Source organism: Hyperolius riggenbachi, chromosome 2, assembly GCF_040937935.1.
Source record: "Hyperolius riggenbachi isolate aHypRig1 chromosome 2, aHypRig1.pri, whole genome shotgun sequence".
Taxonomy (NCBI): Eukaryota; Metazoa; Chordata; class Amphibia; order Anura; family Hyperoliidae; genus Hyperolius; species Hyperolius riggenbachi.
In genome coordinates, this window is record NC_090647.1 from 499,153,061 (window position 1) to 499,177,535 (window position 24,475).

The 24,475-nt window shown below is 48.8% G+C and overlaps 1 protein-coding gene across 1 annotated transcript; it reads right to left on the minus strand.

The window, feature by feature from the left end:
* Positions 1-18,784: 18,784 nt before the first annotated feature.
* On the minus strand, positions 18,785-22,203 carry LOC137544977 (uncharacterized). Its single transcript, XM_068266079.1, has 2 exons — positions 21,937-22,203; positions 18,785-19,322 (listed from the first exon to the last, which is right to left on the minus strand). Exons 1-2 carry the CDS (start codon positions 22,136-22,138, stop codon positions 18,853-18,855), a joined length of 672 nt encoding a protein of 223 aa, XP_068122180.1. The 5' UTR covers positions 22,139-22,203; the 3' UTR covers positions 18,785-18,852.
* Between the last annotated feature and the right edge of the window lie 2,272 nt (positions 22,204-24,475).

The following is a 24,475-nucleotide window of genomic DNA, read 5'->3' on the forward strand; positions in this document are numbered from 1 at the left end:
CAGTGTCCCCGGCCGCTAGTACATGCCGGGAGATGAGTGTTCCCGGACGCTAGTGCATGGCAGGAGATGAATTTCCCTGGCCGCTAGTGCATGCTGGTAGATGAGTGTCCCCAGCCTCTAGGTCATACCAGGAGATGAGTGTCCCTGGCCGCTAGTGCATGCCGGGAGAAGAGTGTCCCGAGCCAATAGTGCATGCCAGAAGATGAGTGTTCCCGGCCGCTAGTGCATGGGGGGAGATGAGTTTCCCTGGCCGCTAGTGCATTCCGGGAGATGAGTGACTCCAGTTGCTAGTGCATGCTGGGAGACGAGTGTACATGGCCGCTAGTGCATGGTGGAAGATGAGTGTCCCTGAAGGATAGTGCATGCTACGAGATGAGTGTCCCCAGCCAATAGTGCATACCGGGAGATGAGTGTTCCCACCACTAGTGTATGCCGGGAGATGAGTGGCCAAAGCCGCTGGTGCATGCCGGGAGACGAGTATTCCTGGCCGCTAGTGCATGGTGGAAAATGAGTATCCCTGGCTCATAGTGCATGCTGGGAGATGAGTGTCCTTGGCTGTTAGTGCATGCCGTGAGATGAGTGTACCCAGCAGCTAGTGCTTGGTGGAAGACGAGTGTACCTGGCCGCTAGTGCATGGTGGAAGATGAGTGTCCCTGGAGGATAGTGCATGCTACGAGATGAGTGTCCCCGGTCGCTAGTGCATGCCGGGAGATGAGTGTCCCCGGCCGCTAGTGCATGCCAGGAGATGAGTGGCCCCAGCTGCTAGTGCATGCTGGGAGACGAGTGTACCTGGCCGCTAGTGCATGCTTGGAGACGAGTGTCCCCAGCCTCTAGGTCATGACGGGAGATGAGTGTCCCCAGCCACTAGTGCATGGTGGAAGATGAGTGTCCATGGCTAATAGTGCATGCTGGAAGATGAGTGTCCCCACCGCTGGTGCATGCCGGGAGATGAGTGGCCCCAGCCGCTAGTGCATGCTGGGAGACGAGTGTACCTGGCCGCTAGTGCATGATGGGATGAGTGACCCCAGCCTCTAGTGCATGCCGGGAGATGAGTGACCCCGGCTGCTAGTGCATGCCAGGAGATGAGTGTCCCCAGCCAATAGTGCATACCGGGAGATGAGTGTTCCCACCACTAGTGTATGCCGGGAGATGAGTGACCCCGGCCACTAGTGCATGCTGGGAGACGAGTGTACCTGGCCGCTAGTGCATGGTGGAAAATGAGTATCCCTGGCTGATAGTGCATGCTGGGAGATGAGTGTCCCCACCGCTGGTGCACGCCGGGAGATGAATGGCCACAGCCGCTAGTGCATGCTGGGAGACAAGTGTTCCTGGCCGCCAGTGCATGGTGGAAAATGAGTATCCCTGGCTGATAGTGCATGCTGGGAGATGAGTGTCCTTGGCCGCTAGTGCATGCCGTGAGATGAGTGTACCCAACAGCTAGTGCTTGGTGGAAGACGACTGTACCTGGCCGCTACTGCATGGTGGAAGATGAGTGTCCCCAGCGGCTAGTGCATGCCGGGAGATGAGTGTCCTCAGCCGCTAGTGCATGCTGGGAGATGAGTGTCCCCAGCTGCTAGTGCATGCTGGGAGACGAGTGTACCTGGCCGCTAGTGCATGCTATGAGACGAGTGTACCTGGCCGCTAGTGCATGCTGGGAGATGAGTGTCCCCGGCCGCTAGTGCATGCCGGGAGATGAGTGTTCCCGGACGCTAGTGCATGGCGGGAGATTAGTTTCCCTGGCCGCTAGTGCATGCCGGTAGATGAGTGTCCCCAGCCTCTAGGTCATACCGGGAGATGAGTGTCCCTGGCCGCTAGTGCATGCCGGGAGAAGAGTGTCCCCAGCCAATAGTGCATGCCGGGAGATGAGTGTTCCCGGCCGCTAGTGCATGGCGGGAGATGAGTGTCCCCAGCCTCTAGGTCATGCCAGGAGATGAGTGTCCCTGGCCGCTAGTGCATGCCGGGAGAAGAGTGTCCCCAGCCAATAGTGCATGCCGGGAGATGAGTGTCCCCACCGCTAATGCATGCCGGGAGATGAGTGACCCCAGCCACTAGTGCATGCTGGGAGACGAGTGTACCTGGCCGCTAGTGCATGGTGGAAAATGAGTATCCCTGGCTGATAGTGCATGCTGGGAGATGAGTGTCCCCACCGCTGGTGCATGCCGGGAGATGAGTGTCCACAGCCGCTAGTGCATGCTGGGAGACGAGTGTTCCTGGCCGCTAGTGCATGGTGGAAAATGAGTATCCCTGGCTGATAGTGCATGCTGGGAGATGAGTGTCCTTGGCCGCTAGTGCATGCCGTGAGATGAGTGTACCCAGCAGCTAGTGCTTGGTGGAAGACGAGTGTACCTGGCCGCTACTGCATGGTGGAAGATGAGTGTCCCCAGCGGCTGGTGCATGCCGGGAGATGAGTGTCCTCGGCCGCTAGTGCATGCTAGCAGATGAGTGTCCCCAGCCTCTAGTGCATGCCGGGAGATAAGTGCCCCCGGCCGCTAGTGCATGCTGGGAGATGAGTATCCCCAGCCACTAGTGCATGGTGGAAGATGAGTATACCCAGCCGCTAGTGCATGGTGGAAGATGAGTATCCCCAGCCGATAGTGCATGCCGAGAGATGAGTGTCCTCAGCCGCTAGTGCATGCTGGGAGATGAGTGACCCCAGCTGCTAGTGCATGCTGGGAGACGAGTCTACCTGGCCGCTAGTGCATGCTGGGAGAGGAGTGTTCCTGGCCGCTAGTGCATGGTGGAAGATGAGTGTCCCTGGAGGATAGTGCATGCCGGGAGATCAGTGTCCCCGGCCGCTAGTGCATGCCGGGAGATGAGTGTTCCCGGACGCTAGTGCATGGCAGGAGATGAGTTTCTATGGCCGCTAGTGCATGCTGGTAGATGAGTGTCCCCAGCCTCTAGGTCATACCGGGAGATGAGTGTCCTTGGCCGCTAGTGCATGCCGGGAGAAGAGTGTCCCGAGCCAAAAGTGCATGCCGGAAGATGAGTGTTCCCGGCCGCTAGTGCATGGTGGGAGATGAGTTTCCCTGGCCGCTAGTGCATGCCGGTAGATGAGTGTCCCCATCCTTTAGGTCATGCCGGGAGATGAGTGTCCCTGGCCGCTAGTGCATTCCGGGAGATGAGTGACCCCAGTTGCTAGTGCATGCTGGGAGACGAGTGTACATGGCCGCTAGTGCATGGTGGAAGATGAGTGTCCCTGGAGGATAGTGCATGCTGGGAGATGAGTGTCCCCACTGCTGGTGCATGCCGGGAGATGAGTGTCCCCGGCCGCTAGTGCATGCCGGGAGATGAGTGTTCCCGGACGCTAGTGCCTGGCGGGAGATTAGTTTCCCTGGCCGCTAGTGCATGCCGGTAGATGAGTGTCCCCAGCCTCTAGGTCATACCGGGAGAAGAGTGTCCCTGGCCGCTAGTGCATGCCGGGAGAAGAGTGTCCCCAGCCAATAGTGCATGCCTGGAGATGAGTGTCCCCACCGCTAGTGCATGCCGGGAGATGAGTGTACCTGGCCGCTAGTGCATGGTGGAAGATGAGTGTCCCTGGAGGATAGTGCATGCTACGAGATGAGTGTCCCCAGCCAATAGTGCATACCGGGAGATGAGTGTTCCCACCACTAGTGAATGCCGGGAGATGAGTGACCCCACCGCTGGTGCATGCCGGGAGATGAGTGTCCCCGGCCGCTAGTGCATGCCGGGAGAAGAGTGTCCCTAGCCAATAGTGCATGCCAGGAGATGAGTGTCCCCACCGCTAGTGCATGCCAGGAGATGAGTGACCCCAGCTGCTAGTGCATGCTCGGAGACGAGTGTACCTGGCCGCTAGTGCATGGTGGAAGATGAGTGTCCCAGGAGGATAGTGCATGCTACGAGATGAGTGTCCCCAGCCAATAGTGCATACCGGGAGATGAGTGTTCCCACCACTAGTGTATGCCGGGAGATGAGTGACCCCACCGCTGGTGCATGCCGGGAGATGAGTGTCCTTGGCCGCTAGTGCATGCTAGCAGATGAGTGTCCCCAGCCTCTAGTGCATGCCGGGAGATAAGTGCCCCCGGCCGCTAGTGCATGCTGGGAGATGATTATCCCCAGCCACTAGTGCATGGTGGAAGATGAGTATACCCAGCCGTTAGTGCATGGTGGAAGAGGAGTATCCCCAGCCGATAGTGCATGCCGGGAGATGAGTGTCCTCAGCCGCTAGTGCATGCTGGGAGATGAGTGACCCCAGCTGCTAGTGCATGCTGGGAGACGAGTGTACCTGGCCGCTAGTGCATGCTGGGAGACGAGTGTACCTGGCCGCTAGTGCATGGTGGAAGATGAGTGTCCCTGGAGGATAGTGCATGCTGGGAGATGAGTGTCCCCACTGCTGGTGCATGCCGGGAGATGAGTGTCCCCGGCCGCTAGTGCATGCCGGGAGATGAGTGTTCCCGGACGCTAGTGCCTGGCGGGAGATTAGTTTCCCTGGCCGCTAGTGCATGCCGGTAGATGAGTGTCCCCAGCCTCTAGGTCATACCGGTAGAAGAGTGTCCCTGGCCGCTAGTGCATGCCGGGAGAAGAGTGTCCCCAGCCAATAGTGCATGCCTGGAGATGAGTGTCCCCACCGCTAGTGCATGCCGGGAGATGAGTGTACCTGGCCGCTAGTGCATGGTGGAAGATGAGTGTCCCTGGAGGATAGTGCATGCTACGAGATGAGTGTCCCCAGCCAATAGTGCATACCGGGAGATGAGTGTTCCCACCACTAGTGAATGCCGGGAGATGAGTGACCCCACCGCTGGTGCATGCCGGGAGATGAGTGTCCCCGGCCGCTAGTGCATGCCGGGAGAAGAGTGTCCCTAGCCAATAGTGCATGCCAGGAGATGAGTGTCCCCACCGCTAGTGCATGCCAGGAGATGAGTGACCCCAGCTGCTAGTGCATGCTGGGAGACGAGTGTACCTGGCCGCTAGTGCATGGTGTAAGATGAGTGTCCCAGGAGGATAGTGCATGCTACGAGATGAGTGTCCCCAGCCAATAGTGCATACCGGGAGATGAGTGTTCCCACCACTAGTGTATGCCGGGAGATGAGTGACCCCACCGCTGGTGCATGCCGGGAGATGAGTGGCCACACCCGCTAGTGCATGCTGGGAGACGAGTGTTCCTGGCCGCTAGTGCATGGTGGAAAATGAGTATCCCTGGCTGATGGTGCATGCTGGGAGATAAGTGTCCTTGGCCGCTAGTGCATGCCCTGAGATGAGTGTACCCAGCAGCTAGTGCTTGGTGGAAGACGAGTGTACCTGGCCGCTACTGCATGGTGGAAGATGAGTGTCCCCAGCCGCTGGTGCATGCCGGGAGATGAGTGTCCCTACTGCTAGTGCATGCTGGGAGATGAGTGACCCCAGCTGCTAGTGCATGCCGGGAGATGAGTGGCCCCAGCCGCTAGTGCATGCTGGGAGACGAGTGTACCTGGCCGCTAGTGCATGGTGGAAGATGAGTATCCCTGGCTGATAGTGCATGCTGGGAGATGAGTGTCCCCACCGCTGGTGCATGCCGGGAGATGAGTGGCCACAGCCGCTAGTGCATGCTGGGAGATGAGTGTCCTTGGCCGCTAGTGCATGCCGTGAGATGAGTGTACCCAGCAGCTAGTGCTTGGTGGAAGACGAGTGTCCCCAGCGGCTGGTGCATGCCGGGAGATGAGTGTCCTCGGCCGCTAGTGCATGCTGGCAGATGAGTGTCCCCAGCCTCTAGTGCATGCCGGGAGATAAGTGTCCCTGGCCGCTTGTGCATGCCGGGAGATGAGTGTCCCCAGCCAATAGTGCATGTCGGAAGATAAAGGTGTCCCCAGCCAATAGTGCATTCCGGGAGATGAGTGTCCCCACCCACTAGTGCATGCTGGGAGACGAGTGTACCTGGCCGCTAGTGCATGGTGGAAGATGAGTATCCCCGGCTGATATTGCATGCTGGGAGATGAGTGTCCCCAACGCTAGTGCATGCCGGAAGATGAGTGACCCCAGCCCTAGTGCATGCTGGGAGACGAGTGTACCTGGCCGCTAGTACATGGTGGAAAATAGAAATGTAGCGAAAAGTTCCAGGCGAACTTTGGGGGTTTGCGTTCGCCTGCACCAGGCGAACTTTTGTGGAAGTTCGATTCGCCCCATAATGCACTATGAGGGTCAACTTTGACCCTCTGCATCACAGTCAGCATGCACATTGTAGCCATTCAAGCTACACTAAGCCCTGGAGCCCCCCCCCCCCCCCCTTATATAAGGCAGGCTCGCTGGCCATGACACTCACTCGTGTGCCTGCTGCAAATAGACAGACTAGGGAGAGCTGCTGCAGATTTTTTCTCCTAGGGAAAGATTAGTTAGGCTCTTGGCTTGCTCCTGGATGATTGTTATTGCTAAAATAGCACCCCTCAGCTCTCTTTTGAGAGCTAAGGTTTTCCTGATTTTTTTTTTTTGTGTGTGTGTGTGTGTTGCTCACTGACACTGACATTATACAGCCAGATTTGTTGCAGCTGGACCTTGGTAATTGTTATTACTGAGCCAGCCAGGCCCTGCCTAACTATTTATACTGGGACACCTACCTATGCCTACCTAACTACTGGGGCACCTACTTACCTATACGGGGACACCTACCTACCTATACTAGGGGACCTACCTATGCCTACCTACCTATACTGGGACTTCTACCTAAGCCTACCTACCTATACTTGGTCTCCTACCTATGCCTAGCTAACTACTGAGGCGCCTACCAACCTATACTGGGACTCCTACCTATGCCTACCTACCTATACTGGGACTCCTACCTATGCCTACCTACATACAAGAAGATAATAAGGTCGTTGCTTCATTGTGGACAGACCAAATTCAATCAGCTGGACAGTCACTGTTGTTCTATCATTGAGCTACCACAGCCCGGCGACCATATGGGCTGGAAAACTGCCACGGCCTGCACTCTGGTCATGGTGCGCACCAGTCCAGCACGGCCGTCACTATGCAAACAGCTGTTTGCGGTGTGTTACACAGTGAGTTTGGTGTGTCAGTGTGAAGCAGAACTCTAATTACACTCCCTGATTGATGTATACACATGCAAGATGTTTGAAAGCACTTTAGGCCTGCAATTTAGCATTCAATGTGATTTCTGCCCTTAAAACGCTGCTTTGCGTCAAATCCAGATTTTTCCCGGGGGCTTTTGGTGTCTATCCCACTCATCCATTCCCCCCTCCAGGTGTTAGACCACTTGAAACATGTTTTCCATCACTTTTCTGGCCAGCATAATTTTTTCTATTTTTTAAAGTTCGCCTCCCCATTGAAGTCTATTGGGGGTCGCGAACTTTTACGCGAACCGAACCTTCCGCGGAAGTTCGCGAACTGGGTTCGCGAACCGAAAATCGGAGGTTCGTGACATCTCTAGTGGAAAATGAGTATCCCCAGCTGATCATTTCAGCATATCTCTGAAACAGTGATATTTAAAATTGGAACATTAAAACTGAACAAATGTAACCTCTTGTTTCTCCCCATTCCTTTAGATTGTAAGCTCACAAGGGCAGGGCTCTCTCACCCTTTTGTGTCTTGGAATTTGTTTTTCATTTCACAGCTTGCACTGTCAATCAGAATCAGAATCAAAATCACTTTATTTCGCCAAGTACAACGGGGGTTGTACCCGGAATTATTTTTGGCACATACAGGGTCGGTGATGGTACAGCAAAACGCAAGCAGTAATGTACATTACATTTAGTAGTGAGTACACAGTGCATGGAACATAATACTTAGTTACATAGTTACATAGTGGAAGGTCCCGAGGAGACATCCAGTGCTATGTGAGTGGAGCGCTACCTTCTCTGCAGCGCTCAACAGCTCTGCAGCTAATTGGATGCCCCCCAGGATTCCGGGAAAAGAAGCGTAGAGAGATATAGAGAATAGAAGCTTACAAGTGGACCCAGGAGAAGCACTGGAGGGGGTAATCCGCTGCCGTATAGGCACTCAAACGCTTCTGCAGCGATACTTGAATCAGATGCCCCCCCCCCCCAGTCCAACCCTGGGGAAGAGAGAGAGATGCGAGAGAAGATGCAAGAGAAAAGGAAGGAAGATAAGATGAGAGAGAAAGTGAGGACAGAGCAGAGAGAGAGGAGGAGAGGAGAGAGATAGTCCCTGGGCATTGCCGCAGCTGGCTAGTGGCCTGGTCAAAAAGTCCCAATGGCTGACCGAGGGGAGAGATAGTCCCTGGGCATTGCTGCAGCTGGCTAGTGGCCTGGTCAAAAAGTCCCAATGGTTGTCCGTGCAGCTGATGTACAACAATGGGGCTGCAGGCACAGTGGTGGTGGAGTGCAGGATCACGGGTAACTTGTTGACCCTGAGAGGCTCGGGCAGCAGTGAAGGAGAGCAAGGGTCTAATGGCTGCTGGCGTCCCGATGGTTGCTACAGTGTCTGGTGGCTGAAAAGGCCCTCACTCAGACCCAGGAGCTACCCATGGCTGAGGCTCCACGTGGCTTTGGTTGGCTGGGGAGCGGCGGCAGAAAAGCTGCTGTAGGTTGTCTCCCGGGCTCCATGCTGCTCTAATCGGCGGCTCCTGCTGCAGCTGTCGCCTCCCTCCATGTGACTTCCTGGTCTCCTCGGCAGCGGCTCAGCATCAGCTGAACGCGGTGGCCGGAACAGCCGAGAGCGGCGTCCTCTGTGCAGGCCATGTACCATAGGCCCGCACCACGTGGAACACTGACCTCTGGGTCGGCAGCTCTCCCTTGAGGTGGCGGTGGCTGAAGGGGCTGGCTCGGGGCAGCGACGAAGGTGCCTGTGCCTGTGTGCAGCCGGTCGCACCCGACCAGCAGGGTGGCTGGTGGCCTGCACAGCGTCGTCCCCGGAACTGGATGGCTGGAACATGCTGGGGGCCATCAATGCCGTGATGGGATCGGCGCAGGTGGTCCGAGGCAGCGGGAGCGGATCAACGCTGCCTCTCCATGCCTAAGCACACGCGAACAGCTTATCTCTCTCGCCGGCCCCATAACAGCTGATCTCTCTCGCCGGCCCCGAAAACAGCTGATCTCTCTCGTCGACCCCGAACAGCTGATCTCTCTCGCCGGCCCCGACAGCTGATCTCTCTCGCCGCCGTCATATGCCGGAATCCGTGGCTGAACCAGAGCCAGGCCAGCAGTGCCCATGTCCTCTGCCTCCTACCTCGGAAAGAGGTGGAAACACAGAGGTGAGTGGAGGAGAGGAAGATTAAAAAAGCAAAAAAGGCCGGAGCCCTGTGGCCGAGGCGTTCGAGTCCGGCGCCATCCTGATGACAGGCGCCTGAAGGCAAAGGGGTTCTGGCCCCCTAAGCTCCACCCCTCAACACAGGCCACACCCCCTACTACTACTACTACTTGCACTCTGTTATACATTTTATTCATTATGTTACATTTGTCATGGTAATCACCAGTTCTGTATTTTATACCAGTGTCCATATTTGATGTTTGTCATTGTCTTTATCCAGGGCCAGATTTACAATTCAGGACCATGAAGGCACAGGGGTTCTGGCCCCCTAAGCTCCACCCCTCAACACAGGCCACACTCCCAACTACAACCAAAATCCTTGCGCTCCCAGTCCAGAGGCACACAGACACTTCCACAATTCCTCTCTTTATTCTTACTGATAGCTAGGCACTGCGCTGCTCCAATTTAGGGAAAATCAAACATATCTAGATAAAGAAGGAGCACTCCATAGTGCATTACCATAAGTAGATAATTTATTCGCAAGACAATTGGGTACTTACAAAGTTTGCAGTTAAAATTCGCTTGTCAGCGGTAAGGCCTACTGCTTCAATCCCTGGTGACAGGTACACACGCACTGTGGCCACAGCCAACAAAAGTTATTTTGTTTCAAGAGCAAACATTTTGATATTGTTGCATGAGTGCCTCAACCATAGAACAGGGGTCTTCAAACTATGCAAACTAGAGGCCAGTTCACCGTCCCTCCGACTGTAGCAGGGCTAGAACTATCATAAAAAAAATAATTCTATGCATACTGCACATATCTTACTTGTAGTGTAAAAAGAGAACCTACCTAGGAAGGGTTAAGGTTAGCCATGGGGGGCTATGCGGTAGCAGGGATGGTTAAGGTCGGATGTGGGGCAGGGGTTAGTAAAGTTAGGCATGGGTAGTGGGAGGGTTCAGTGTGAGAACAGGCTTAGGTTTAGCTATAGTAAAATAACGGTATTTAATACCGATATCTTACTATTGTTTTTAAACTTTAATAGTAAAATATAGGTGAATTTACTGATATTCTACTATTGGGATTAACAAAAACAAAAGACTAGAAACCCCCTTAATTAAATTAATGCAATCACTTATATATGGCTCAAGACACCAGGATCAGTGAAAGAAGTCTTTATTCATAGCCAGCTCAAGAAAATAAAAACAATTTATTTATTTAATTTATGTATTGGGAGGATTGTCTTCTGGAATACTTTCTGTATCTTAATATAGGGACTTTATGCATTTTAAGATACAGTATAATATCTTAATTATGTGATAATAATACATTTTCTATGATCATATGTATTGTGAATATTTATATGTGCTCCAGAAACTTGTATATGTTTCTATAGACATTTTGGATTTGTGTAGAATCTTTGTTCATTTTTAACATATTTGTAAACTCTTTTTTCTCCACTGGATGGCGGCAAACCTTCTTATTTATGTATCCTATTGTTTCTCTATTGGACTTTCCATGCACTATTTGATTAGCCCACTAGATGGCATGTATATGGCTGTTTATGCGTATCACTTAGGTTTTATGCGTCTCAACTAACGCATGGCTGGCCGCACGTGCTGACGTATTGACGGCACGTTAGGTGTAGCTGATGACGCAGCCGGGTCTAGGGGGAATATTTAAATTGCGTCAGCGTCTCTTTCAAATTGTCCCTTGGCAGCTTCGGCGGAACTAGTGGGACAGCGTGGGTAGCGCTGTGCAGCCATTACTGTGTCTGTTTACTGATTTATTGGGTGAGTCTAGTGTTTACTTCTTTGCTAACCTAATACACATTGGGTTATTTCATTGATATGGTGATCGCTGCTATTATTCTTTCACTTGGTGTTTACCTACTTGCTTTATTTCATTATCTCTCTTCACTTGCTGGTTGTTTATTTATTCCAATCGTGTTCATACTTGTGAGTAGCAATACTTGCTATTTATTTCACTCTATCTACCTCATGGTGCCCCCTTTTTGGGGCTGTACATGTATTTTTGATATAGTTGTTTTCACATTTTTTGCACATTTTTTTATTGTTCATATTTATTTATTAATTGCACCTTAGACCTTGTGGAGAGTTTTTTAATTCCCATTATTCAGTGTAGCACAGGAGGATAGGTCATTATTGTGAGCACTGGCACTTTATTATTAGCATTGAATTTTATAATCAATTAATTATTCAATTATTTATATATATATTATTGTATGCTTCTCCTGGGATATTGTTTTGTGAAGCAGAGGTCTCTAGTGATATATCATTAATATTTTTTTACTCTTGAGACACTGCTATATATTTAATCACTGAGATACCCAGGAGAATTATTGATTTACTAGCTGGTTGCCCGGGTATGTATTTGGCTGGTGTTGGCTCCGCCTACTTTTTCTAACCCTAACACACAATTACTCACTGACCAAGTTTGTGAGCTTTGCGGTCTTTGGTATCAATAATCTGCATTGAAATGAAACAAATCTGATTGGGTGTGTGTGGCTCCACCCCCTTTTCTGAATTTGAACCCCAGTCACCCAATAACCAACTGTACCAGGTTTGAGGCCTGTGCCATTAACAGTTCAAGAATGGTAGCAATTAAATATTCCCCTTGAAAAACAACAGGTGAAGTTTGATTCACTTTTGTAGGCTCCACCCACTTTTCTGAATATTAATTTCAGTCACCCAGTGACCAACTGTGCAAAGTTTAAAAACCCTGCCATTAACAGAATGGCTGCAGTTTACATTTTCTCAGTGAAATTTGTATTTGTCTTCACCCACTGATGACCCGGCGTTGCCCGGGTATGTATTTGACTGGTGTTGGCTCCGCCCACTTTCTAACCCTAACGCACAAACACTCAATTACCAAGTTTGTGAGCTTTGGGGTCCTTGGCATCAATAATTTGTATATTCCCATAGAAATTAAACAAATCAGATAGGCTGTTTGTGGCTCCACCCCTCTCCAGCATTTGAACCCCAGTCAACCAATGACCAACTGTAGCAGGTTTGAGGCATCTGCTATTAACAGTGTAAAAATGGCAGCAATTTAAATATTCCACTTGAAAATCAACAGGTGAATTTTGATTGGCTACTATAGGCTCCACCCACTTCCCTGAATATTAATCTCAGTCACTCAGTGACCATCTGGGCAAAGATTGGGAACCCTGAAATAAACAGAAGGGCTGCAGTTTACACTTTTCCAGTGAAATTTGTTTTTGGCTCCGCCCACTTTTTGTAACCTGGACACAAAGTCACTACTCAATGCCCAAGTTTGTGAGTTTTGGGGTCCTTGGCATCAATAATTTGTATTTTCCCATTAAATGAAACAAATCTGATTCACTGTTTGTGGCTCTGTCCCCTTTTCTGAATTTGAACCCCAGTGACCCAATGACCAACTGTACCAGGTTTGAGGCTTGTGCCATTAACAGTGCAAAAATGGCAGCAATTTTAATATTCTCCTTGAAAAGTGACATGTGATTTTTGAGTGGCATTTTTAGGCTCCACCCACTTTTCTGAATATTAATCCCAGTCACCCGGTAACCAGCTATGCTAAGTTTGAGAACCCTGCCATTAACAGTGAAGACGGGCTGCAGTTTACAATTTCCCAGAAAAATCTGTTTTTAACTCCACCCACTTTTTGTAACCTTGACACACAGTCACTACTCAATGACCAAGTTTGTGAGCTTTTGGGTTCCTGGCATCAAAATTGTGCTAATATAAGCAGTTTATCCAGCAAAGAAATCTGGCTGTTTTTGGCTCCGCCCCTTTACTGAATTTGAACCCCCAAACACTTAAAGGGAACCTGAAGTGAGTAAAATTATTTAAAATAAACACATGACGTCGCTGCAAATGAATATTACATACTTACCTCACTGTCAGTTCCTCTCAGAAGCTCACCATTTTCTCCTTACAGTGATCACTTCCAGTTCTGACAATATTTTGTCAGAACTGAAATATACCAGTTGCTGTCAGTTATATATCAGCAGCTGTCAGTTACAACTGAATGTACAAGCTAATGTCCATGTTTCCCTATGGCTCAAGTGAGCGATATTACAGTTTAACAGTGTGATGAGCAGGAAGCTGTTATGGGGTAATGGCCATTTTTAAAATGGAGGACGGAGAATTCCATTGATCACAGTGGACAAATGGGACACGGGAGAGGAGAAAGAGATTGGGGAGTAGACTGCACGGGAGGTAAGTATGACCTGTGCATGTTTATTTTGACTTTTTATTTTCAGTTCAGGTTCTCTTTAACGACCGACTGTAGCAGGTTTGAGGCCTCTGCTATTAACAGTGTGAGAATGGCTGCAGTTTCAACATTCCCCTTGAAAATCAATAGGTGAATTTTGATTGGCTCTTGTAGGCTCCACCTACTTTTCCGAATATTAATTCTAGTCACCCAGTGACCAACTGTGTGAAGTTTGAGAACTCTGCCATTAACAGTGTAAGAAAAGCTGCAGTTTACATTTCCCCATGTAAAAAGTTAGTTGTTTTTGGCTCTGCCCACTATTTCTAATCTTGACATACAGTCACTTAATGACCAAGTTTATGAGCTTTGGCATCAATAAGTTGCATTTCACCATTGAAATTAAACAAATCTGATTGGCTGTTTTTGGCCCGCTCCTTTCAGAATTTAATCCCCAGTCTCCCAGTGACTGACTGTAGCAGATGTTAGGCCTCTGCCATTAACCTGCCTGGCGTTCTATTAAGATCGCCAGGCAGGCTGCGGGAGGGTTTTTTTTGAATAAAAAAAAAACTATTTCATGCAGCCAACTGAAAGTTGGCTGCATGAAAGCCCACTAGAGGGCGCTCCGGAGGCGTTCTTCCGATCGCCTCCGGCGCCCAGAATAAACAAGGAAGGCCGCAATGAGCGGCCTTCCTTGTTTTGCTTATATCGTCGCCATAGCGACGAGCGGAGTGACGTCATCGACGTCAGCCGACGTCCTGACGTCAGCCGCCTCCGATCCAGCCCTTAGCGCTGGCCGGAACTTTTTGTTCCGGCTACGCTGGGCTCAGGCGGCTGGGGGGACCCTCTTTCGCCGCTGCTCGCGGCGGATCGCCGCAGAGCGGCGGCGATCAGGCAGCACACGCGGCTGGCAAAGTGCCGGCTGCGTGTGCTGCACTTTATTTGAGCCAAATCGGCCCAGCAGGGCCTGAGCGGCAGGCTCCGGCGGTACTGGACGAGCTGAGCTCGTCCAGACCGCCCAGCAGGTTAAGAGTGCATGAATGTCAGCAATGTAAATATTCCCCTTGAAAATCAAAAGGTGAATTTTGATTGGCTGCTGTAGGCTCCACCCACTTTTCTGAATATTAGTCCCAGTCACCCAGTGGCCAACTGTGTCACGTTTGAGAACCCTGCCAATAACAGAATGGCTGAAATCAATCTAACAAATCTGATTGGCTGTTTGTGGCTCCACCCCTATAGTGAATTTGGACCCCAGTCACCCAATGACTGACTGTATCAGGTTTGAGGCCTCTGCCACTAACAGTGTAAGAATGGTAGCAATGTGAATATTCCCCTTGAAAATCAATAGGTTCATTTTGATTGGCTGTTGTAGGCTCCACCCACATTTCTGAATATTCATCCCAGTCACCCAGTGGCCAATTGTGTAAAGTTTGGGAACCCTGCAATGTAAAAAATGAAGTTGTTGGCACTGCCCACTTTTTCTAACCTTGACATACAATCACTCAATTATCAAGTTTATCAGCTTTGGGGTCCTTGGTATCAATACTTTGTATATTCCCATTGAAAAATAAACAAATCTGGCTGTTTGTGGCTCCGCCCCCTTCCTGAATTTGGACCCTAGTCACCCAGTGTCCAACTGTACCAGGTTTGAGGCATCTGCTTTTACCAGTATAAGAGAATGGTAGCAGATGAAATATTCCCTTTGAAAATCAAAAGGTGAATTTTTATTGGCTGTTGTAGGCTCCACCCACCTTCCAAAATCTTAATCTGTCACCCAATGACCAACTGTGCAAAGTTTGAGAACCCTGCCATTAACGGTGTAAGAATGGTTGCAGTTTATATTTTCCCAGTAAAAGTTGTTTTGGCTCCACCCACTTTTTGTAACCTTGACACACAGTCACTCAATGACCAAGTTTGTGAGCTTTCAGGTTCCTGGCATCAAAAATGTGTGAATGGAAGCAGTTTATCCACTAAGGAAATCTGATTGGCTGTATGTGGCCCCGCCCCTTTAGTGAATTTGGACCCCAGTTACCCAATGACCGACTGTAGGAAGTTTGAAGCCTCTGCCATTAACAGTGTAAGAATAGCAGCAGTTTAAATATTCCCCTTGAAAATCAATAGGTGAATTTTGATTGGCTGTTGTAGGCTCCACCCATTTTCTTGAATCTTAATCGCATTCACCCAGTGACCAAGTGTGGCAAGTTTGAGAACCCTGCGATTAACAGTCTAAGAATGGCTGCAGTTTACATTTTCCCATTTAAAATGAACGGCTGAAATTTGATTGGCTGTTTTATGCTCCGCCCACTTTTCCTGGATTTGTAACCTCGGTCACCAAGTGGCCAACTGTGCCAAGTGTGGGGACTTTGGCTTGATTACTGTGAGAATGGCAGCCTTTTACATTTTTTCCATTGACTTGAATGGGTGGAATCTGATTGGCTGTTTGTAGCTCCGCCCACATGTGCAGGGGGCCCGCGAGACCCGCAGAACATATCATCCCAGGTAGTAAGGGATCTGTGTACCAAGTTTCGTTCAAATCGGTCAAGCGGTTTTCGCGTGATCGCGGCACATACATACATACATACATACATACATACACATACACACACACATACACACACACATACACACACACACACATACATACATACATCCGATTTTATATATATAGATTGGTTTCATTACACACTTGACTCAATTATGTATTCTTGTTATTTAGGGGCCTTTGTACCAGGTCTGGCTGCTTGTTTTTAATTGTTTGTTTTTATTATCTTGAGCTGGCTATAAATAAAGACTTCTTTCACTGATCCTGGTGTCTTGAGCCATATATGAGCGATTGCATTAAGCTCATTGTGATCATTTAATTAAGGGGAATTCTAGTCTTTTGTTTTTGTTAGTATCAATTTTGAGGTCGGTGGCCTATTCCCCTGATTATAGATACCTATTAAGGTGATTATGATGATAAATTGTCATTTGGATATGTTTGCTCGTGTTTTTTAGTTGAATTATTACCACTATTGGGATTACTGGGCTCCCAAATTTCTGAGAAGCTTTTTTTACATACTCCGACCTTCCGATGTGTCAGCACTAGCACTCCCTTGTCCTCCCCACTCAGTCTCTGTCAGATGGTCAGCGAGATACCCACAATTCTGGCCTGCCTGCAAGCCATCAAATTGCAAGCCTACAGACAGTACAGCGACATCCATGAGCAATCAAATCTGGGGACACTACCAGATGTCAGCGAGATTTTTCGCTGAACATCTGGTAGTGTCCCCAGATTTGATGGCTGGTCATGGCTGTACACTGTCTGTAGAATACAATTTGATGACCTGCATGCAGGCCAGAATTATGTCAGGCATCTTGCTGACCAGCTGGTACTGGTAGTTCCCCTAGATTTGATGGCTCATCGTTGCTGTGCTGTCTGTGCGCAATAGCATAGCTGCCAACTGTCCCTCTTTCGGAGGGACAGTGCCTCTTTGGAAGCCCTGTCCCTCTTTCCTCCTCAATTGTCCCCCTTTAGGACTTTGTCCCTCTTTCTATGTAAATATATGTATTTCTCTACTGAAAAATGTGTTTAATTGTCTCTAAACTTTATTCCCATCTTTTAAATTGATATATCTCTGATTTTCAAATGTTAATACGAAGGAAAATACACCAGGATAGAAAGGACCAGTGTGGATTGAATTATAAAACAATACATTTTTCTTATGAAATCTTTATGGAACGCGTGACTAGGGGTGTGGCAGGGGCGTGGCTTAAGTATCCCTTTTTCTCATCTCAAAAAGTTGGGAGGTATGGCAATAGCATGCATATGATGGCCTGCATGATGCAGGTGGCAGGCCATCAAATTGTATGCTACTGTGTACAGTCATGATGAGCTATAAACCTAGGGTCCAGGGGCGTAACAATAGACCCTGCAAGAGATGCAGCCGCAGGGGGGCCCCATCCTGTGAGACTGACAACGAAGGGCAAGGAGAGAAAAAACGTTCTGCTCTCTGCACAATTGTTCTAATGACTGCATCTGCTCAGCCACTGATAAGGGATCATAAAAAGTTTTGAAGACAAAGATGTGTGCATTAGCCAATTGAATAACATAGGTTCTGGTGGGGGTGGGGGTGGGTTGTTTGTCAGAAGGAGGCCCCATACAAAGTTTTTCAGGGGAGGGGGGGGCAGTGATTTCTAGTTACACCCCTGCTAGGGTCACTAACAACCTAGGACCTAGGTTCTCAACGTGTGGTATGCATACCCCAGGGGGTACTTCTGATGGTTCCGGGGGGTACTCGGGCTTCATATACTTAACAAAGAATAACAAATTTAGAGTTTTAGAAAATGATAAATCTTATTTAGACACAAAATTAGTATTTTAGCCTATTAAAACCAATAGTAAATGCTTGGAAATGGTTTAGAAACAATTATCATGTACTAGAATTAAATATATATTTGTCAAGTGGTACTTGTGATACTGTTTACTATGCTAGGGGGTACTTGGTGAGTACATGGTTTTAAAAGGGGTACATACCAATAAAATGTTGAGAAAAACTGACCTAGGACATTTTATGTCAGTATGTGTCATTAACGGTGAGCTGGCAGCAGTGTGTCCCATGTACAGGCAGCATCAATAGCATACACAGAAGGGAGGGGGTAGGGTGTGGGCTGTAGCCTTTACAGGGGAAGGGGAGAAATGGTCAGAGCTGTAGCCTGTATGGAGGGGTATGGGGGCAGGGCAGAGCTATAGCCTGTACAGGGATAATTGTTCCTGAGCTGCTCCACACTGACCCCCTCCCTTCCTGCCTGTCACTATACACCAAACCATTGTGCCATATCCCTGCACCATGTTAAAAAAAAAGGAGCTATAGCCTGCACAGGGATACCGGTCAGTTGTCACTAAGCTTCTCCATACTGCCCCCTCCTCTCCCCTCTTGCCTGCCTGTCAGTATGCACTAGGCTGCGGTATCCCTCTCCCTGCACAATGTAGAGAGCGGAGCTGTAACTTGTGCAGCGATACTTGTCACTGAGCTGCACCACACTGCCCCCTCCTCTTCCATCCTGCCTGTCACAATCACTATACACTGGCTGCCTGTCCCAGAACCATGTGAACAGGAAGCAGAGCTTTTCACATCAGCCTACCTCTGTAATAAATGCCCCCAGCCGTTAGTGCATGCAGGGAGAGATGAGTGCCCCGGCCTCTAGTGCATGCTGGGAGATGTAGTTTTTAATGTCTTTACATCTCCCACTTGGAGATGTAGTCTCTCCCTTTTAGTGAATGGAGGCCAAACACATGTCCAGTCCTCAATATGGGTGGCAGAAGCAATATAAAAGAAAAGTTACATTTAGAACCATAAAAGAAAAATAACGTAATGAATATAGAAGAATGACAAAAGTAGAATTTATTTGAGGGTTTTTATTTAAAGTTTCTCAGGGACAGTGGACATATATATGTTGGTGAGGACATGAGATGGTCGGCTGGGGGGATCTCTTGTTGTTTCTGGCTTTTACCAGAACTTTCCTCTTCTCTTTCCAAAGAAACCTCTTGCTGGAGCAGACGGGGCAGACTTCTTCCTGCTAAAGAATCCGGATAGACGGCTTTTCTGTGGCTTTGCAGTCTTTAGTAGGATGCTCTTTTTCTGCTGCTGGAGTTTTTTCCTGGCCGCCTGTTTCATTTTTGCCAGGTTCTCCTTTTTGGCTTTCTCTCTAAGCTGTTTCCCCAAAGCCTTGACTTTGGGGGCTTTCTCTTTAGCCATTTGCTGCACAGCTGCCTTCTTCTTCTCCATCACCTTCTTTAGCTTTTCTGCCTTTTCTTTGGTCTGCTCCAGTTTCTTTGACTTGAACTTGTCAAACTTTTGTTTGCGTTTCTGCATCCTTTCATGATGATCTGTGTGGTGGGTCCCTCCCCCACTCGTCCCTTCTCCAGCATCGCTCACGTCCTCCTCGTCCTCTTCTTTTTCTTTGTCCCTTGATTGCCCTAGGAAGTAAAAATAAAAATAAAAGTTAGCAATGGGTGATACATGATGCTAGGTACACCTGTGAATACTCAGTAAATGAATTGCAGTAATAATATTGTATTAGTTACTATCACACTTTGTCATTTACCCCCTCTGTATACATTCTTTACTTTGTACAACACCAGAGGATCTTCATGTCAGGTTACCAGAAATACTGCGGGCAGCTAGAGTGAATTGTATGCACTTTTAGCTCTTATAAGAGGGCCTGGAGTGCCCCAAAACCTGGTGCAATCTGACACAGGGCTGCTTCTAGACTTTTTGTTGCCTGAAGTACACATTGTGAGGATTAGTGTTGGGCCGAACAGTTCGCCTGGCGAACCTCTCTGGGCCTCTTACTACTTCCGGGTCGCAATGACCCGGAGTAGTACGCCTGCGCTGCCCGGCGGAGTGAGTCCTAGATCGCGCTCCTGTTGCCGGGCACTCTCTGCGCATGAGCGTGACGTCACTCATGACGTCACGCACATGCGCAGAGAGTGCCCGGCAACGGGAGCGCGATCTAGGACGCGCTCCGCCGGGCAGCGCAGGCGTACTACTCCGGGTCATTGCGACCCGGAAGTAGTAAGAGGCCCATGGATTTAGAGATGTTCGCCGGCGAACGGTACGGGAACCGTTCGCCACATCTCTAGTGAGGATGACAACCCCCTCACCCTATCACAATCCTGCTGTCACATATTGAAATACAATAGTCACCCCCATATGACAAACAGCAATCACCCCACATATGAACAGCAATAATTGCTCCTATGTATCTTCACTGATGTTAGTGGGCATTATAGATACAAACAACCTAACATGCTGCGCATTATCGCCCCAACCAAGGTGCAGTCACCGCAACTGGCTATCATTGGTGTTCAGTGGGCAAGTGTGCCTATCCCTTATTATTCCTGCTCAGTGTCTGTGGGGGATGGGGGGGAGAGAGACTCAAAGTTACAGAAAGTCAGAAACAGTGACAGTTTCAACATGTATGCAACCTTCATGCATGTTGGATGTTCATGCAGGATGTTTACACACACGGCAGTTTAGTAACCAAAGCTCTTAAAGGACCACTACCACGAAACATTACATTTTCAAACACCCCCACAGTAGTTACAGCAATCATACAGAATATTCACAGTGTCATTTATTTCAATGTACTGCGTGGCCCTTTAAAGATCCATATAACAGTGTATACTGTATACGTCATTCCTTGCATTCCCACTGAAGGACTATTCCTTGCATTCCCACTGAAGGACTTCTGCATCTATAAACCCATTATAGGGGAAGCCTTATCAGTAGTTGTAAACAAACAAGTAACTATGGTATAATCCTTCCCGTGCCCCAGCTTTCTAACTGCCATAAACCCTCATGAAAACCCTCGACAAGGTCCTTGCAGCCCCCACTCTCTGCCTGAAAAGCATTGTGAGACAATTTTCATGAAAAAGCGAGAAGTTCAATTAGATTAAAAACAATGGTTTTTCTTTGAACTGAAGGAGCTACATCTACATGTATCAGACCACTCATCAGCACTGATCTGTATCCCCTTTCCCTGCACTTGTTTTTAAGACTTTTAGAATGCTTCCATAAATCAAATGAATAATTTCTGATAGTTTCTGGTGTTTATATTTATGAAGGTGCCAATACATTTGTTAATATATCCTGACAATTTCAGGCAGATCCGATCACTCTGATCTCCAGACAAGACATGTAAGTGAATCTAAAGAATGTCTTCAGAGGGCTGACTGAAAGGGATAGTCTACAAAGTATACTGCTTTGCCTGTAATTTTGTACATGAAGTCATCAGAACATTGCTGCAGACTGAGACAGATTTTTTTATGAGCCCTGGGGAGCAGGGACAGTGTAAAAATGACAAAGATTGTATACTTCCTTATCTGTGTGGTGGGCACATGTAGTCATTAGTACAATGCTACAGAAAGCAGATAGAATTTTTTTAAGGACCCTTCATTTTTACGGGACCCTTATCAGTTACTTGCCTCAGGTCGTGTCATGGTAGATCTGGCAGTGCAGCGACATGCAAATATTTACTTTTCTGTAAAAAGCTACTGTATATGGCCTCATCCCACCCCGCCTCCGAAGTCTCCTTTTTGGTCCATCACTGCGAGGGGTGTCCTGACTGTACAACAGAGTGGCTTAAAGGACACTTGAAGTGATAGGGATATGGGGGATGCCATATTTATTTGCTTTTGAACAATACCAGTTGCCTGGCAGTCCTGTTGATCTTTTATGCATGATAATGTCTGAGTCACAACCCTGAAATAAACATGTGGGAAATTCAGTCAAACATCTGATCTGCATACTTGTTCAGAGTCTATGCCTCAAAGTTAAAGCAAGATTATCAGCAGGACAGCCAGGCAGTTTTTATTGTTTCAAAGTAAATAAATATGTCCGCCTCCATATCCTTCTCATTTCAGGTGTCCTCCTAAATAAAAATGAGTTGGTGGGGCCAAACTTAGTCAAGTAAAGGTAAGCCTGGAGACTTCATTTGTTGGATTCTTATCATGTTTATCAAGATATAGTTTCTACCTTATAAGTTGAAAACAAAAACACCTACATTAAGGAAAAATCAGTTTTGCTTACCTGGTCTTGGTGTCCGCAACTTATCCGCCATGTCAGACACCACTTCTCCAGGGTCTACATTAAAAAGGCGTTGCCAAAATGGTCGTGACGGCGGCTCATCGACCACTACCGACTGCAGTTCTCCTGGGTCTGGCTCTGGCATACGCCCGTCGGCTGGTGGTGTGTCCACCACTACCGCTTCCAGGTCTTCTCCTTCCAGCATTTTGATGAGTCGATCAAGCCTGGATTCCTCATTACGGCTGTAAATAGAAGAAATGGTTCACAGTTAGCAACACATCATGTGGCCAAGCAAGCGGTAATGCAATAATAATGTGTGATAAGCCAGCAGAACCAGAGACAGAACTGCTGGAACATGAGGTCCTGAGTGATCTGAAGTCAGTCTAGTCCATACATGTTAAATTTTGGCCCGCAGAGCTGGTAAATTTGGCCTGCAAGTGTTTTCCCCACTTTGCATTTTGTTTGGCCCACTTTAGACCACCAAGGAAGCTATATTGGAGGTGAAGCCCTAGATTACGAGGGAAACAATATGGGGTAGGGAGAGGGAAAGCAATAGACACCAGGGAACTGTATAGGGGAGGGAGGGGGGTAACTAGACAGCAGGGAACTGTATCAATATACAGTTTCATGTGGGGCCACTAGACTCCAGTTAACTGTATAGTAGAGGGAGGGAGCCACTAGATACCAGGGAACTGTATAGAGGAGGGAGGGGGCATTAGACACCATTGGACTGTATAGTGGAGGAAAGAGGTATTAGACAGCAGGGAACTATGTAGGGCAGAAAGGAGGACCACTAGGGGAGGGAGTGTGTGTGTGTGTGTGTGGGGGGGGGGCAAGAGACACCAGGGAAATGAATAGCGGAGGGAGGGAAACATTAGAAAAAAGGGAGGGAGATGGCCATAGACATTAAGATTGGCCCGCGACTTGGTCCCAGTGTTCAGCTTCGCCCCACTTTTGTATTTGAGTTTGACACCACTAGTTGAATGGGGGTTATCTGACTACAGCTGGGAGACATATTCAAAAATATATCTGCCCATGGTGTATATCTATTAGTGTTTGGCATACATGGCACTTTGTGGTTCGCGGGGCAAATGATGAACATGCCTGCCAGTTCATGGATGGGCAGATCTTGGTATGAAGGCCTGTTACTTACTCCTGCATGTGTCAGTTTAGTGTTCATCACTTGTATGGATTGTATAGATAATGGTAGCAATACTTACTAGAATTTATTAAGCAGGAAGCAGGTGCATCCTACTAACGCCGATAATATGGCGAGAGAAGCAGCGATGGTCAGCGCCAGCAGCATCCTTAGTGGGATCTCTGTGGGAGAGAAGACATCATTAGTTTCAGTTGGAGAAGCACAAGGTACACATAAAGATGTACATGAATAATAGATCCTCCATACATTTATCTATATCAGCGTTTTTCAACCAGTGTTCCGCGGCACACTAGTGTGCCGCGGAACGTTGCCTGGTGTGCCGTCCTTTTATCCCCCCTCCCGAACGTCCCCGCGGCCGCCGCTGCTATTGCCTTAGCAGCGGCCGATCTCCCCTCTCCAGCGCATGTGTTTATTGTAGCAGCGTATCTCCGGCTGCTCTGTGTGATGCGCAGGAGGCAGGGCTTGGTTTCCATAGTAACGGCGATACATATCGCCATTACAGGAAGCCGCTGCCCTGCTTCCTTCCGCATTCACACAGAGCAGCCGAAGATACGCTGCTTGAATATACACGCGCCGGAGAGGGGAGGAGCGGCAGCTGTTAAGGTAATAACAGCGGCGGGGACGGGCGGGGGGCATTATACTGACTATACTGGGGCACTATACTGGCTATACTGGGGCGCTATACTGGGGCACTATTCTGGCTATACTGGGGCACTATTCTGGCTATACTGGGGCACTATACTAGCTATACTGGGGGGCTATACTGGGGCACTATACTGGCTATACTGGGGCACTATACTGGCTATACTGGGGCACTATTCTGGGGCACTATACTAGCTATACTGGGGCACTATACTAGCTATACTGGGGCACTATACTGGGGCACTATACTGGCTATACTGGGGCACTATTCTGGGGCACTATACTGGGGCACTATTCTGGCTATACTGGGGCACTATACTGGGGCACTATACTAGCTATACTGGGGGCTATACTGGGGCACTATACTGGCTATACTGGGGCACTATTCTGGGGCACTATACTAGCTATACTGGGGGGCTATACTGGGGCACGATACTGCCTATACTGGGGCACTATACTGGCTATCCTGGGGCACTATTCTGGGGCACTATACTAGCTATACTGGGGCACTATACTAGCTATACTGGGGCACTATACTAGCTATACTGGGGCACTATACTAGCTATACTGGGGCACTATTCTGGCTATACTGGGGCACTATACTGGCTATACTGGGGCACTATACTACGGCACTATACTGGCTATACTGGGGCACTATTCTGGGGCACTATACTGGGGCACTATTCTGGCTATACTGGGGCACTATACTGGCTATACTGGGGCACTATACTAGCTATACTG

Excerpts from the sequence above, each read along its gene's own strand:
- LOC137544977 (XM_068266079.1), bottom strand. The coding sequence starts at position 22,138 with ATGCTGGAAGGAGAAGACCTGGAAGCGGTAGTGGTGGACACACCACCA. Across the intron at positions 19,323-21,936 it reads GTTGCGGACACCAAGACCAG|GGCAATCAAGGGACAAAGAA; the intron begins GTAAGCAAAACT and ends TTTACTTCCTAG.